This window comes from Tamandua tetradactyla, chromosome 4 (assembly GCF_023851605.1).
Source record: "Tamandua tetradactyla isolate mTamTet1 chromosome 4, mTamTet1.pri, whole genome shotgun sequence".
Lineage (NCBI taxonomy): Eukaryota > Metazoa > Chordata > Mammalia > Pilosa > Myrmecophagidae > Tamandua > Tamandua tetradactyla.
This window is the reverse complement of record NC_135330.1, coordinates 200243750-200259600: the sequence shown is the minus strand read 5'-3', so window position 1 is coordinate 200259600 and position 15851 is coordinate 200243750. Positions and strand designations below refer to the sequence as shown.

Below are 15851 nucleotides of genomic sequence, written 5' to 3'. Positions count from 1 at the left end.
TTTATTTTAGAACTACACATAGTCTTTGAGACCAAAGGAAGAAAGGTTTATTTGGTCTGGAAATGAAATCTTCTGTAGCACATAATCTAACTCAACCTATCTGTATAAGCTCATTTGAACTGAGAGCCCAGAATAAGCAAGAGGGCCTTTAATCCTGTTTCACTTAATGTAATGCCTGGATACGTCCTAGAGTGTATTAAGCAGATAATCAAAAAGTATTGGCAAAGTCCCTTGAGGGATGGGAGAAAAAATATGGAACTATTAAGTTTTATCATCAGGGAATCCCCTGATACTGTGTCAAACTTTAGGGACACCAAATTCAATAGGCCAAGCCATTGATCTTGAGGCTTACTCTTATGAAGCTTACATAGGTAGTGGAGGAGCTTACCTTACCCATAGGCACACCTGAGAGTTACTTCTGGAGGACCTCTTTTGTTGCTCAGATGTGGCCTCAGTCCCTCTAAGCCCAACTCTGCAAGTGAAACCTTTGCCCTCCCCCCTATATGGGACATGACATCCAGGGTGAAAGTCTCCCTGGTGGCGTGGGAGATGACTCCCAGGGATGAGCCTGGCCCTGGTACCATGGGATCAACAATTTCATCCTGACCAAAAGGGGAAAAGGAAGTATAACTAATAAAGTATCAGTGGCAGAGAGACTTCAAACAGTTGAGAGTCTACTCCAGAGGTTGCTCTTACACAAGTTTCAGTTAGACCTTGCACCTATCATAACTCACCAACCCCCAAACAGGACCATTCCAGCCAATCCTAAAGAACACCTAGGGCAATATATAAGATTCCCAAAGTGTTTCTAGTCAAGATGTAATGGAGAGGCTGGAGGGAACTGCCTGAAAATGTAGAGCCATGTTCCAGTATTCATGTTTCTTACAGATGATTCCATAATGATAGAGCTTTCGCAATGTGACTGTGTGATTGTGAAAACCTTGTGTCTGATGTTCCTTTTATCTACCTTATCAACACATGAGTAAAACATGTGGAATAAAAATAAATAATAGGGGGAACAAATGTTAACATAAATTTAGTAGATTAAAATGCTAGTAATCAATGAAAGGGAGGGGTAAGGAGTGTGGTATGTATGAATTTTTTTCTGTTGTCTTTTTAGTTCTTTTTCTGAATTGATGCAAATGTTCTAAGAAATGATCATGATAATGAATATGCAACTATGTGATGATATTGTGAATTACTGATTATATATGTAGAATGGAATGATCATATGTTAAGAATGTTTGTGTTTGTTTGTTGTTATATTTTTAAAAAATTAAAAAATTAAAAAAAAAAATGAAAAGAAAAAGATTCCCTAAGAGTTCTTTCCATGCACTAGAGTAACTTTCCAGAAACCTACAACCTCCAGATGGGTCCCTGGTCCAGATAACTCTTGAAACCTAGAGGGCCCAGCCTCTCCAGAACATCAGCCAGTTCCATCCCCCTACCCCATATTAGTGACAGCTCCTTCCAATGTGAAAAAATTTAGAATGGCCATAGCCCAAACACCCCTAAAGAAAGGACAGAAAGATCAAAGGTGATGGTGGAGTTTTACAGAGACGATAGGATTTAACAAACGAATATGAATGCTGAATCATTAAATTGATATCTCTTTTAGTCTCCAGTATCTTAGAGTAGCTAGAAGTAAAAACCTGTAATTGTGGAATTGTAACCCATGTTAAACTCTGAAATACGTTCTACAACTAATTGTGGTGCTGTGTTTTGAAATTTATTGCTTTTTTGTATATACTTTTTGTATATATCTTTTCACAAAAAAGAAAAAAAAAGTCAGTTGTGCTGATAAAACAGTATTTATTCCTTCTAGCCTCCTATATTCTGGAGCAGCTGAAGGAAACTCTGAGATGATGGTATGGTGCCCATGACAAACTCTGGGATCTGTCCTGTAACTACTCGTTGAAGAGGCCTTTGAAAACTACTGCTTTTTCTTTATCTGCTTTGTATATATGTTATATTATACAATTAAAAAGTTAAAAAAAACAAATGTGGGAACCTGCTCTCTCTTGCGGAAATGAGTGTTCCCACCTAACAATGGAGACGCCCACCCTCAGCGGCACCTGGTGACTGGGTGGAGGGGACAGGGAGGAGATGGTGAGGGGATGGTGGGGAGGGGGAAAGGGAGGGGAGGGGGTGGGACGTCTTCACGCTTGGTCACATCCACATCTGCACGATCACATTCTGAAGCCTCAAGGCATTATCACTTTCTCTTATTAAGTGGAATAACAATTTGGGAAAATGGTTATGCTTATCATCATCTGTCAATCAAACAATTCCTGTGTTAACAAAATATATCTTTCCCTGTATCTTTCCCTGCAACGGCTGTGTGTGACACTCATGCTGAGTCTCCACGAGCAGGACCTGCTTTGTGATGGAAGGATTTCAGGTCTAAGTGGGCAGGGCGGGGAGGACAGTCCCACTCACCCTGCAGCAGCCAGGCTGTGCTGCACCCCGAAGTCATGTGACCTCTGCAATATAAGAAAAAAGTGCAGGTGAGTGTTCATACCTAACTGAAATGCGAGCCAACAGTGTGTTTTAAGATGGATTTCACCCCAAGGTTATGTCTCTGTAAGGAAACTCTATGTAAATTGAGAAATAACCTCTCTACACCCACTGTTGGCTGAGTACTGTAAAGGTACGTCAACGGCAGATTGCTTCATTCGCTGTTCATCATGTCTAACAAAAGTAACCTCTAACTTGTAGCTGCAATAAATAAAATCTGAATCTGTAAAGTCAAATAAAGTAGGTGGTCTACTATATCTTACTGATAAAGAATTTTTATTCCGCCTGTAATCTTTAAAAGTTCAATTAATTGGGCTGAAGAAATGGCAAGAATATTAGAAATAGAAACCATATGAAATGTAAAATATAAATATTTTAGTCTAAATAAATGTGGATTTTAAGTTTTCATATGTATTTAATTGAGCCAGTATTTTGATGTTTAAGGTTTTGATAACTTGATAATTTAAAAAGATGATAAAATAGAATTATTTTTCAAAATATATTGCTCTTTATTTTAGTACAATAAAAATAAAACAATTAAATCAATTAATGTTTCAATAGAGTTTTTTCAATTTTGCCAAAGATAGTTTGAAACTGTTGTGCACTCCAGAAAAGCCAGGCTCTTTAATCCTCATTCAATGTCCCAGGCTGGATATTTGTGATTGTTCCCATGGAGCTGTGACCCACCCAATTGCGGGTGGTAACTTTTGATAAAAAAAAGTTGGTTTCCATGGAACTGCATCTCCACCCATTCAAGGTGGGGTTGTTTACTGGAGCTCTTTAAGAGGGAGCCACTTTGGAAAGTGGGAGAGAGGACAGAGACCTCTGGAGATGCAGATGGAGAATGCTGCCAGGGAAGCCTGATGAAATGAGGAGACAAAGCTAGCAGATGTTGCCATGTGCTCTCCCAGCTGAGAGACAAACCCACCAACGTCATCGGCCCTTTCTTTGGAGTGGAGGTATCTTTCTCTGGATGCCTTAATTTGCACATTTTCATGGCCTTAGAACTGTCAACATGTAACTTCTAAATTTCCTTTTTAAAAGCTGTTGCACTTCTGGTATATTGCATTATGGCACCTTTAACAATGAAAACACCCCAATTTGCAATTATAAGAATCTGCTTTGTAGCCTTGTCACTAAATGCCACTTGTGCCATGCATTTCACTAGGTACTTTACCTACTTTAGTGCATTTAAGTCTTTTGACAACCCTGTTATGCAAGTATTATCACGTACACTTTAAAGGAGAGGAAACAGAAGGTCAGAGAGTCAGGAAGCCAGCCTAAGGGGCAGAATGTGGCAGAGCTACGTTGGAGCCAAGTCTGGTTCTGGTCACCATGCTCCACATAATAATTCTCAATTATACTCCTGATCCAAACAGAGAAAGACAGAAAAGCTTTGTTAATTTCAGGACTAACATCCCCAGCATCTAATAAAGAGCAGAAACCTCACAATGCAGCTTCCTAAGTAAAAGAGAACCGAGTGCGTGGCATGGCTGGAGGACTTTGACAAGAGCTAGAAAGTCAGCTGCAGCTCACACCATCATTCTGTACAAATCATCAAAGCCCCATCACGGTAAGCATTTCTGGAACAGAGATATTCATTTACTTTGTTCCTCATTTTTCATTCTTGTCTGCACAATTCCATAAAAATGTCAAGTTAATAATTTTTTCAACATGCATCAGAACCATAATTTTGTCAATAATGTAAGTGAAGTGTGCAGGAAGCACATGTGAGGGTGGCATGAGGACCTGGCTCAGGTATGGGAAGAAATGTGACAGGGTGGCAGGTGCTGAAGGCTCCCTGTACTGTTCTTGCTCACCTCCTCCATGAAGGCATCCAGGCTTACTCAAGACAGAGCTCCTTCCTCTATATTCAGGGGAAGATTCAGATTTGTGAGGCTTGAAGTTTAGACAATTTGGAAGAGGGGGCGCTTTAAGAAAGTGAACGTGAAACGATGAATATAAAAGTTGGGGTAGAGTATAGGAAGGAGTTCTTTAAAGCAGAGGGGACTTGAAATGTCAGCATCATTAGCTTTGTGGCACATTTATCTCTACTCCACTTAATGTCCATATGTTATACATATATGAGAAGCAATTTACTACCTGCTGATTTTTTTCCTTTTGATTATTTTTCTCCTAAACAATGGGTATTCCTAAGGTCATGGCTATACCTTAAAGTCCTCTCAGCACTCTGCAAAGCTACTTTTATGTAATAGCTATGTGTATACAACCCTGTAATTTATTTCTTACTTTTCAGATTACAGAATTTATAAAGAAGAAATTCTCAAGTACATTGTGTTTTTATACCAACAAAAGTGAGTTACTGGGTAGGTAATGGTGGTTCAGTGGCAGAGTTCTCGCCTGCCATGCCAGAGACCCGGGTTCATTTCCTGGTGCCTGCCTTGGTAAAAGAAAAAAAAAAAGTGAGCTATTTGCTGCCCACCAATAAATCCTTTTCTCTGGGGAACTGGCATCCACATTTCCTCTGGTAAGCTACCCAGCCACCATTCTTAGACAGGTGTCTTAGGCCTTCCCAACTCGAGCTCTACGTCCAAGCAGGGGGGATGATTGGTTTATCCCAGACTTTAGCAACTGGCTCTAAGATGGCGGGAATAACAAGCATCAATGAGACACGAGGAGACATTTTCTGGATAAGAAATATTTCCTCTAACTTCCACAGGAGCTACCTGGTGAGCTGTTCTGTTCTCTTTGGATGGTATGATGTGAGGTCTGGAACTGCTGCAGCGGCTTTGCTACTAACGTTTTTGGAGCTGGTAAGGCCATTGAGCAGAGGAAGAGGATGAAGCGCACAAGGCAGGAAACGGAGCAGGAGCAGAAAGAGCAGACCCTGTGGCACTCTCAGAGCCAATGGGTCAAATCTTGTCGAAAACAAAACCTATCTCTGCATTTTTCCTTTATAATAACCAGTAGCATTAATTTATTATTCAGGTCAATTTGATTTGGGTTTTCTGAAACTGTCATTCAAAAGCTTCCTAACTGATACAACACAGAATTTTTTAAAGTCTTTATAATGTGTTAGTATAAAGAAAGAAATTAAATAATTCAATATTTTTAAGATTGTAGATTTCATAGCTTCTTAATGTTTTTATAAACTACAAACTGTAAAAATTATTTGGGGTCCCAAATATTGTTTATTTAGGAACAAATTCTAGAAGTATTCACTGCTAGGACTATTTAGGATTCCCAATCTTTGTTTACAAACAACTATTTTTGCTGTTAATTCTTTTAGAATGTTTCTACTTAATGGTGTCATTCAAACGCTCCAATTCTTCCTGGAACTTCTGAAGAGTAACAAACTCCAAATGCCCTTTTGGGTATGGCTTAAACTACAAGAACCCCACGTGCTTGGTGGCTAGCTCTCCATTTATGACACTACTGCAATACAGCAATTTTTCTTTCCAATTATATTATTATATTTAAAATGTCACTTTCCCATTAGGCATGTAATATGATATATTTTCATAAATTAAATTCTTGTTTATTAATAATTTTTATACAGGATAGTCGGGTTTCTAGCCCATTTGGAAGAAGTTCCTATTAAGAAATGCAATGAAGCATGAGAACAATGCAAGAGTAATTTATTAACACGTCATGAGGCTTTAGTTTGGTAACACTTTCCTATCGTGTTAGTCTGACAGAATATAAAGAACAACTTGCTAAAGTATAAGATATAGTAGGATTAGAAGAAAATGCTATCTTTTTTTTTTTTTTTTTGGTTCATGGTCCAGGAATCGAAGCCGGGTCTCCCGCACGAAAGGTGGGCATTCTAACCACTGAACTACCCATGCACCCTCCACCGTCTATCTATTAGGAGTCCTTCGCTTTCAATATTCACAACATGAAGGACTCCCTGCCGGTGAAGGAGTGCTAGCGTGACTCAGTCTGCTTATTCTTCCACTCAACACCATGCGAAGCTGGGGGAGACCAGGCAAGTGGCAGAAAGGAGAGGCTCTGCCAAGGAAATATAAATTCAACAGACCAGCACAACAAACTGAAGAATGTTTCTATCTTCCAGTTACTTTAAAAATAGTGACTTCCTCATTTAATTTATCTCCCATTTTCTATGTAAACTAAAAAGCTATAACTCGTAGCAAGCACTGTACCTTAGGCCCTCCGTGACCCATACCCATCATAATGACAGCTGTACCTTCTCTGGCTGGACACTATTCTGAGACTGTCTGGGTTCGAATGTCCAGGGCACAGTCCCTGCACCTGCACTCTGAAATACGGCCTCCCGCCCGCCTTTCTGTCAACTGCCAGGGTTTTCCCCTCTGCTCAGGAAGGGCCTCATCCACGAGTGTGGCCATTGTGTCTGATACTCATTCTTGTACACCCTTCCATTGTCTGACACATAGCAAATGCTTGATAATTTTTTTCTTGATTTAATGACTGAAAGAATGAAGAAATGAAGGAAAGAAAAGACTCTTAGAGTAATTTCCTTTCAGTAAAATATCCCAGTAATTCCAACAAAAAATATCTCCTTTCCCTTTTTTAAAAAGAATCTAAAAATAAAAAAATAAAAAAATTTAAAGTTGCATAAAAGACATCAGCTCATGAGGTCCTGATGTGTTACTATGTATCATGCCACCTGAGTATCCAGACTCTACCCTCCTATTGTCCATATATTTTTATAGTATATAATATATAAGGGACACTCAATTGATATTAAATAAAACATATGCAGAGATTTTGTTGAAAAAACAACCAGTTTAATAATTTTCATCATCACATTGATGCATTTGTTAGGTTTGGTTTTATACCCAAAGATTACACTTCCAACTTTAGCAAGTCAGAAATGCATCTCATTCAAACATTCTGATATCAACATGGATATGGCACTATATAATTATCATCATTATTTGAAAGACAATTCAGAGTATATGGCCTGTTATCATGATCTACTATTCTTATATAGATAGCATTAGCTAATGTTATGGTCCAGGTACTGTTTTTAAGTTCTCTACATTTATTAACTCATCAAGTCCTCATGACAACTATAGGAGGCACTACTATTATTGTTCCTGTTATACAGGTAAAAAAACTGAGGCACAGAGAAATTAAATAACCTGACCAGGGCCCCACAGCCTGTAAGTGTTAGAAACAGGATATACTACCTGTTGTGCCAGTCTTCCTACATAACTGAGTACCTTAACATTTGATTTTGGGGGAAGCAATCTTATTATCCAGATAACCAATAACTAGACTTGCTCCCTGAGGGCAGGCCTCAGTTGCACTGCTTCTTTCTCCCTGAGCCTGAAAAACGACATGTTTATGGAAAATTAGTATATTTGTAGTCATTTTGGAATTTAGTTGCTAGCTTTTTTCCCAGCTGTGTGACTTTCAGTAAGATGTTGGCTAACTGATCTCTGGATCCCTCTAAGCACTTTGAATCCTATAAGTAAGACCTGCAATGAGCTTGCAACTAAGATTTGATCAGAAAGTCACACAAAATAAGAGAACTGGAGAAGAAAATGACAGATAAAAACATGGTGACTCAAGCAGGAAGAATTCTCATCTGCCATGCTGGAGTCCCGGGTTCGATTCCCGGTGCCCATGCAAAAAAAAAAAAAAAAAAAAAAAAAAGGAAAATTAGTAAATGGGGCTCAAAAATAGCCTGAGAGATACTTTGTAAGTAATAATAATAGCTGATATTCACTAAGTGCTTCTATGTGCCAAGCACTATGTTACCTTCTTTAAATACTTGCATCATTTGATATTTATAATTACTATGTAAGGTAGGACAGTATTATTATTCTCAACTGCAAATGGGGAAACTGCTTCAGGTCTTGCACCCTGGAGGTAGTGGAATGCACACCTTCAAATTAGGTAGGCTTGGCTTTCAAAAGCAAGAGACAAGGCAAGAGAAAGTGTACTGAGTTAAAAACCATTTATGGGATTAATTTTAAATTGGTGCAATGTAGTGCTTTCTCTGACATACCTCCTCTCATCCACCCCTTTCACTAATTCAGTTCCATATATTACCCCAAATGAAAATATCAAAATAGACGCTCTTCAAGTTCCGTACAGTTAAGAGATCACTTTTCCCCTTCAAATTGCCCCAATTCCAGTGACCAGATCCATGGAGTCTATCTCAGGTTTACCTCAAGTGAAAAAACCAAACCAAACCAAACCTCTGTACTGTACGGTAACCATCACTGAAAAAGAAATGAGCAGTTCCTCCAAAAGTTAAATATAGGCCCAGCAACTCCACTACTAATATATACACAAGAGAAGTGAACACAGATGTGGGGCTGCTTGCACGTGGATGTTCACACAGCATGATTCACTACAGTCAAAGGGAGAAGGAGCCCAAACAGCCATCAAATGTGTACTCCCCATACACCAGCAGATGCCTCGGCCACACAAAGGATGAAGTGCTGCTGCAGGCCACAGGGGAACGGCCTTGAAGACATGCTGCTACAGGTAAGGCACCAGCCAGAGGGCGGACACGATGGCTCAGCTGGCAGAGTTCTCGCCTGCCACGCTGGAGACCCGGGTTCGATTCCCGGTGCCTGCCCACGAAAAAAAAAAAAAAGAGCCAACTGGACAAGACAGCGCAGCAGCACAACTACCGCTCACGTGAGATGTTCAGAGAAGGGCCGTGGCAGAGGCCGAGATGGAGAGTGGCTGCCAGGACTGAGGCGTGAGCACTGAATGGGCGCAGGGTTTCCAAAGGAAATGATGAAAATGTCTGGAACTAGCCTGAGACGACGGCTGCAATTTAGTACAGCGAATGTACTAAATTTCACTGAAATGTACACTTTAGAGTAGATGATTTTATGCTATGGGAATTTCCCCTCCATTAAACAAAGAAATCAGATATGCCAAGAAAGAAATTTTCAAGAAATCTTGTAAGTCTACCTTATTGGGATTTTTTAAAGGTTTAACCACTTGTGTAAATGCCTTCTTAATCAGGATATGCTAAACATGATTCAAACTTTTTGGACACTTCTGGACAATCTAGCATAATCTAAGTGAGCCTCAGGTCCTCCTTTATCACATGGCCACGACTTCTCCTTCTATCTAGAGAATCTGACCCTCCTTGCACGTTTCGTGACTCCCAGGGCTTAGGCAGCCCTTCTCCAGGACACCCAGCCCCCAAAATAAAACAAAAGAGCCTGTACACGTGTGAGACCTTCTGCCAAGTGCTAACCCAGGACATGGCGCTGACAGAGGAGAGAAACGTGAGGCCCAGCTGTGGCCACCAGACACAAACGCTGGGGTGTGCTCGGACAGCCGCATAGACTGGAGAGAAGCTTCCTGGGTCCAGCTCGCACTTCCTCACTGCCATTCAAATAGTTTATATCCCAGATAAGGCCCTCCAGACAAATGAGGTGAACCAAACACAATTTGCTTTATATTTCTTATCTTTCATTTGGTATCTTCTTGCCAGGTTGTGTGTGTGTGTTTTATGGTCAAGATAACGTGCCTTATTAGCCAAGAAATACGTCACAGAAATGGCTCAGCACCCTCAGCTGTGTGGCCTGGGGCACAGGACCTGAGCCGTCCTCTCTGCCCGTGGCCTTCCTGAGGCCCCCGCAGCTCCTGTCTGTGCTGAGAACTGAGGAGGTGTGGACACTGGCTAACAAAGGTCAAGACAACCACATTTACTTTCTTACAAACATTAGCTGAGTGTAAATACTCTGGTAGAAAAGCTTTTAGAATACAGTCTTATGAAGAAAACTGACTTCTCTGTATTTAGAGATCACCTTTGATAGATCCCTGAAGTTTCCTGGAAGCGTCAGGTCCAGTTCTTCCGACTCATAGTTCGTTAACACCCAGGGAAACACAGGGTATTGGTTCAGGTCATTATATGTCCGTCCTAGTACAGAAAAAGAGAAAAGAAGTTTCACGGACATTAATTGCTTATGAACTAGCTCCTATTCTTGTAAGAAGTCAGGCACTAGCGTATGCACATCAGATGAAAAGTGACTCTTGTTTACTGCACCATGCCTTTGTTTAACCAAAAGACTCCAGCAGCAGTGTGTTTCAATGGACTTCTTAACTCAGGGATATGAAATGAGAAGCCAGAATGACTATCTGTGACATGAGGCTGCCAGCTGTTTATCAGAATCGATTCTCCTCTGGGACCAGGCGGCATCTCACAGCCTCCCTCACAAGCACGTGTGGAGGCGCTGGCCCATGGAGTGTGCCACGTGGGGGTTTCACGCCCCTCTCCCTCATTGCAAGGTGGAAGCTGCACCTCGTCGGCCTGGGCCCTGGATGAGAGTGTGGAGGGGCTGGCCTGCTGCCCAGCATTCTAGCAAAGGGAATATGCACCTAGGAATTTATTCCCAGTGTGCAGAAGAAGAAGATTCTTATATCAAGAATCAGTGTAAAGAACACGGAAAGCATCAGGAATTAAAAACACATTATAACATGGTTACTAATTAGTATTAAATTTATTTCAATTTTGGTTATTTAGCTCCACTTAAGAATTCAAAAGAATAGTGTTTGTTTCTTGTTCATAAGAAAAATGCTCCAAAATTAGGACTCTTATAAGAGTATTTTAGTATAATTCTATAATAAGGAAATGACACTTCTATTAGGAAAGCAATTAGGTTTGTAATGGGTACATACTGTGTGCCAGAAAGTACCTGAGCATTTAAACAAAAATAGATGCAAGAGGATATACTACAGTAATCTCAGGGAGGCAACTGCCCATAACCAGATATTAAATTCAGAAATTAAGAAATTAAGTTAAGACATAACCAGACCATCATCTATCACCAAACTCTATGTAATTACTACATAAAACTTTTTTACTCAGAACTTTTAACAGCCAATCACAAGTATTCCAAAACTTTAGATACATAAAGAAAATGCCTCAAAAGAAATCCACCCAGAGTCTATCCCTCAGGTGAAGCTTAGACATAAAATACTTGAATTGATAAATGCCAATCATGCCGAACCAATTTTCACAACCAACTAAATTTCACAATATAACAAGGGAGAAACAACGTGTTAGGTAATTCGCAAAAATGTCATGATATTGTCTTAAAATCATCAGATTAATGCAAAATAATAGCATTCTGAATAGGAATTTTTTAATATTATATTATGTTGATGAGTTCACAAAGTATTTGGCACACACCAATCTTATGTTGAGATGCTTGAATATCTAAATTTATTTTCAAAACAGAGGAATAATCATTTGGGGATGTTGAGAGGCTGGGTACAGAATAATTATAAATTATGTATTTAATTTAAGAAACTCTTAGAGGTTTAGCCAATGTGGAGTGTTCTGGCAGACTTAAGTAAATCTAAGATTTGATACCTGATGTAAACTTCGCTTGCTTTCATAAAGAATTGCATGACAGCTACAGAATAGTGAATACCAGTTTCCCCAAAATAAAATGAAACATTTCCTTTGCATATACTTAAAAAAAAAAAAAATCAGGGTAGAGAATGTGCAGGTTAGCAATGGTGCTCTGGGGGTGCGAGGGTAGCTCAGAGGTAGAATTCTCACCTGCCATGAGGGAGACCCGGGTTCGATTCCCGGCCCGTGAACTTCCCACAAACAAACAAGCAAACAAAAGAAAGAAAAAAACAAACAAGCAAAATTCAACAAATGGTGCTGCATTAATGGGATACTCACACAGAAAAAGAATGAAATGTGACCCCTGCCATATAGCATACAACAAAAGGGGGAGTGGGTTCTGAAGCCAGCAATAAAAGTACAGAGGCACGTCAAATATGCATTTTTTTTTATTTCTTTAATTTCACAAATTTTGGGGGTAGTATGTTGTTACACCTTAATGGACAGCCTCTGGACCTCAGGTAGGGGTGTCTGTTTATCTTGTGATACAGTCAGGACTCAAGCTTCTGGGTGGGATGCTGAAGTTTGTGGGAGTGTGGAAAGCTGAGGGGAGCACAGCACTGGGTCAACCTCATAAAAGTACAACCCTTAATGCAGCATCAGATGAAATGGAGAGAACCTCTGATTCTCTTTGGAACAGAGTCCAAAGAAAACTTTTGTCAGATAAGATTTTTTTTTTTTGTAAATGTGTTACAACCTAATTATGGGTACTTTAAAAATTTTCATTGAAATTCATATACCTAGCAACTTCTCTGGTATTTAGTAATACAGCTTTTGTCCAGTATCTTGTTGCACACACTCAAATATCATAATAGGATAAATTATGTATACATTACCTTATTTGGTTCACAAAGTGACATTAAATGATACTCTTATAGCAACTGCTAAATGTGACTGTGAAATACAATAAACAAACCACAATCTGAGTAGGAAGTAAATCTGCTAACAGCTAAAAGCATCAAACCAAACCAATTAATTCATTTAGCAAACATTTTATTGCATGACCATTTTGTCTGCTTATTGTCTGAATCTTTTCACATACTATGTAACTGGTGAAGAGCAGAATGTTGCTTCCACTTTGCTTCTTCCTGGGATGTGGTGAGAGCTGGGTTAGAGTCTCCCCGTCCTTCCACCTTGGCAACCCTATAAGCCCCTTGGGCAAACACACAGCGCTGTTCACTGCCTGCCGCCGGTCTGTGCAGTCACGAACGCGTGTATGTGTGTGTACACGCTAATCTCTGCGTACTGGCACGTGCTATCTGCTCAATAGATGTCTGTTCGATGAGTGAGCATCACATGATAAAAATGGGATAAAGTGAACCAAATCTTAAGTTATGAACAGAAATAAGCCAAGAAAAGAAGGAACTTGGCAGAATGGTGTCCTTGGAGAGTGAGGGCTCTGCACAGGCAGGGAAATCCATGGGAGAGGCAAGGGCATGGTGCAGGTGTGCACTGACCTGGATGGAAACAAGTGAGCTGGTGTCTGTGAGTCTGCTCTGGAGGACAGTAATAGGCATGGGTTTCTCTCTGTAACTTTTCCATACATGCAGATGTTTACACACACACACAGACTAGACTGGCCAGGCATGGCTGCTGCTGGAATCCTAAATGGGCCCATGGCATATTCAATGCCCTGCCACAGTTTTTGGGGAACTGTTTTCCACAAAAACTGGTAGATCTCAACGAAACACAGATCTTCCAGTATTCAAGTATATTTTTATAGGATTAAGTGGATGCTATTTATATAACGTATATTTGTATTATTTACATAAATCAAATAATAGCTAAAAACTAGGTACCATATTGTTTTAAAAATTTCTGATAAAGGTTTCAAAACTTAGATACTAGGAAGAAAACTGCCATGAAAATACATAAAATAGACGAGAAGCTAAGTCACATGATTTACAATTTATATACATTCTAATCAGCATGTTTAAATGTATCACAGAAATGCAAATAACATAAAAATAGACACCATTTTTGAGGATACTAGCCATTTAATAGAAATTATTTTCTAGTAAAGAGGATGGTATAATGCTATTTTTCGGAAAATATATAAAGGAAAACTGCATTCATTATTTTTAAAAACACGTGCAAAAATAAATTCATGCCAGTAGTCAAAGCTCATGGAAATTTATCTGTCCTGAATTTTTTTAACACAGTTTAAAATCTCTAGAAGTCTCTCTGAAAGTAAAAGCTGACAAAAATTAATAATTTCTAAATTAAGAATGCTTTACAGCAACATTTTAATTCTAACATGCAGTAAATTTTATAAGGAAACGTACTGACATAGTTATGTTAAAACCTTTTTAAATAAAAATTTCCACATAAAGCCTTGGAACAGGGACAATCCACACGTATTTTTTATTTGAATTAAACATGCACAATGTATTTAATAGCATGCGGAAGAAAAAGTGATTAAGTGGTACAGTGGGACTTTGCATTCAAATGCTTTACTCATGAATCAGCATGATGGCTTTAATTATTTTACTGAGTAATTTTATGATAAAAAGTCACTGCTTATTTATTAACCAAAAGGTGATACCAAAAACGAAAAATCCCACAAAACTGACACAATTAGCTATTTATTTACCATTTTTTCCCCTTTTTCTTTATGACTGTTAAAATTTAGTAAATAAACTTGTGCTGTAATTGGCAGGCTTCTTCTTTCAGCAGTGGTAAAAGCAGTTTCAATTTTTCTAACGAGTAATGCTTCTAAGGATTACTCTCAGAAGATGAATATTAAATATTGCAGGTCTATGACTCTAATCTACTAAACAATAAAACTGAAGCACCGTAAATGAGATCTCAGAAACAGTGGATATGTTTCTTCATTTAAAAAAACCTTTTTAATTAAACCATCCAATTTAATGTTTTTATATGGCACTTTGGTTTTGAAGGTAAAGAGAGCTAGAGACAGCTGACAAAGGAATTATAACTGCAATTCCTTCGTGAAAATGTTAATGACAGCAAAATATTGTTTAATTAGAAGACTGCCGCATCTGGATTAGCACTCTCTGAGAACGATGCTCCTGTGCTTGCCGGCTTCCTCACACTTTACAGACATTTTGTCATCTCTAGGTCATTAGGAAAGAATTTTTAATGATTTTTCTAGAAGCAAGCGGTTCAAGTTACATCTAATTAGATGACAATAATAAGCCCAACACATGCAGTAGCTAAATATATACATAATTAACCAGTGAGGGCTTGTACATCACAGAGTAAAAAAGTGGAAAATGCTAAACAGGAGAAACAGACTGGGGCTGGGGGAAGTTGTGTAGAATTCATTAGCTGATCATATGAAAAACAACTCAAAAATCTTTGAAAAAATTCTCAAACCTAACGGGATCATCATTTACATGAAGCCATGTTAGTAATCTACTTTCTATGCATGAATGCCATCGAGTTTTAATATCTTCTTCATAGTAGTAGCTAATAAGATGTAAAATGAAGTACAGGTTATACCTTTCAGAACACAATGAACAGTGATCAGCTCAACTCAGGGAATTAGAGATTGAAATCACATTTTTAGCAGAACTCTGAGCATCATTAAAATTCTTCTATGTAATTTTCCAAAACTTAATATTCTTTAAAAACTTCAAAACAACCCCCAAATGTTTCAAAAATAGTCAAATAAATTATCTGGCCTACACTGGACCCTCATTCAAACTTGACCTCTACTTTCAAGGGCTATTTAGTGACTTGGAGACAGCAGGAAGCCAGCCTGTGTGCCAGGTTCCCCATGACACGCCACGCAGCAGACCACAGAGAGCTCGCCACACACTCAATGCCACTTAGGGTTACGTGTGATGTCAACTTTCTTAACTATAGTTTCCTGTATTTCAAACTTCCTATATTAAGTACTTATGAAGTTTATACATAGAACAAAATAAAGGCTATGGAAACACATATGGGCTTTTAGGGTAAGTATCTTTTAAAAACAAGATGCTTTCGGAATATTTGACAATCTTCTTTTACTATGTAAAGAATCTTT

The 15851-nt window shown here is 38.9% G+C and overlaps 1 protein-coding gene across 16 annotated transcripts in view; it reads right to left on the bottom strand.

The window, feature by feature from the left end:
• The window catches only part of NBEA (neurobeachin), a 752331-nt gene that overhangs the window by 93007 nt on the left and 643473 nt on the right, over window positions 1–15851 (bottom strand). For all 16 annotated transcript variants that reach the window (XM_077159019.1, XM_077159015.1, XM_077159017.1 and 13 more), the window contains one exon: window positions 10248–10360. In XM_077159019.1, coding sequence (XP_077015134.1) covers window positions 10248–10360 — 113 coding nt within the window. The remainder of the gene's footprint in view (window positions 1–10247; window positions 10361–15851) is intronic.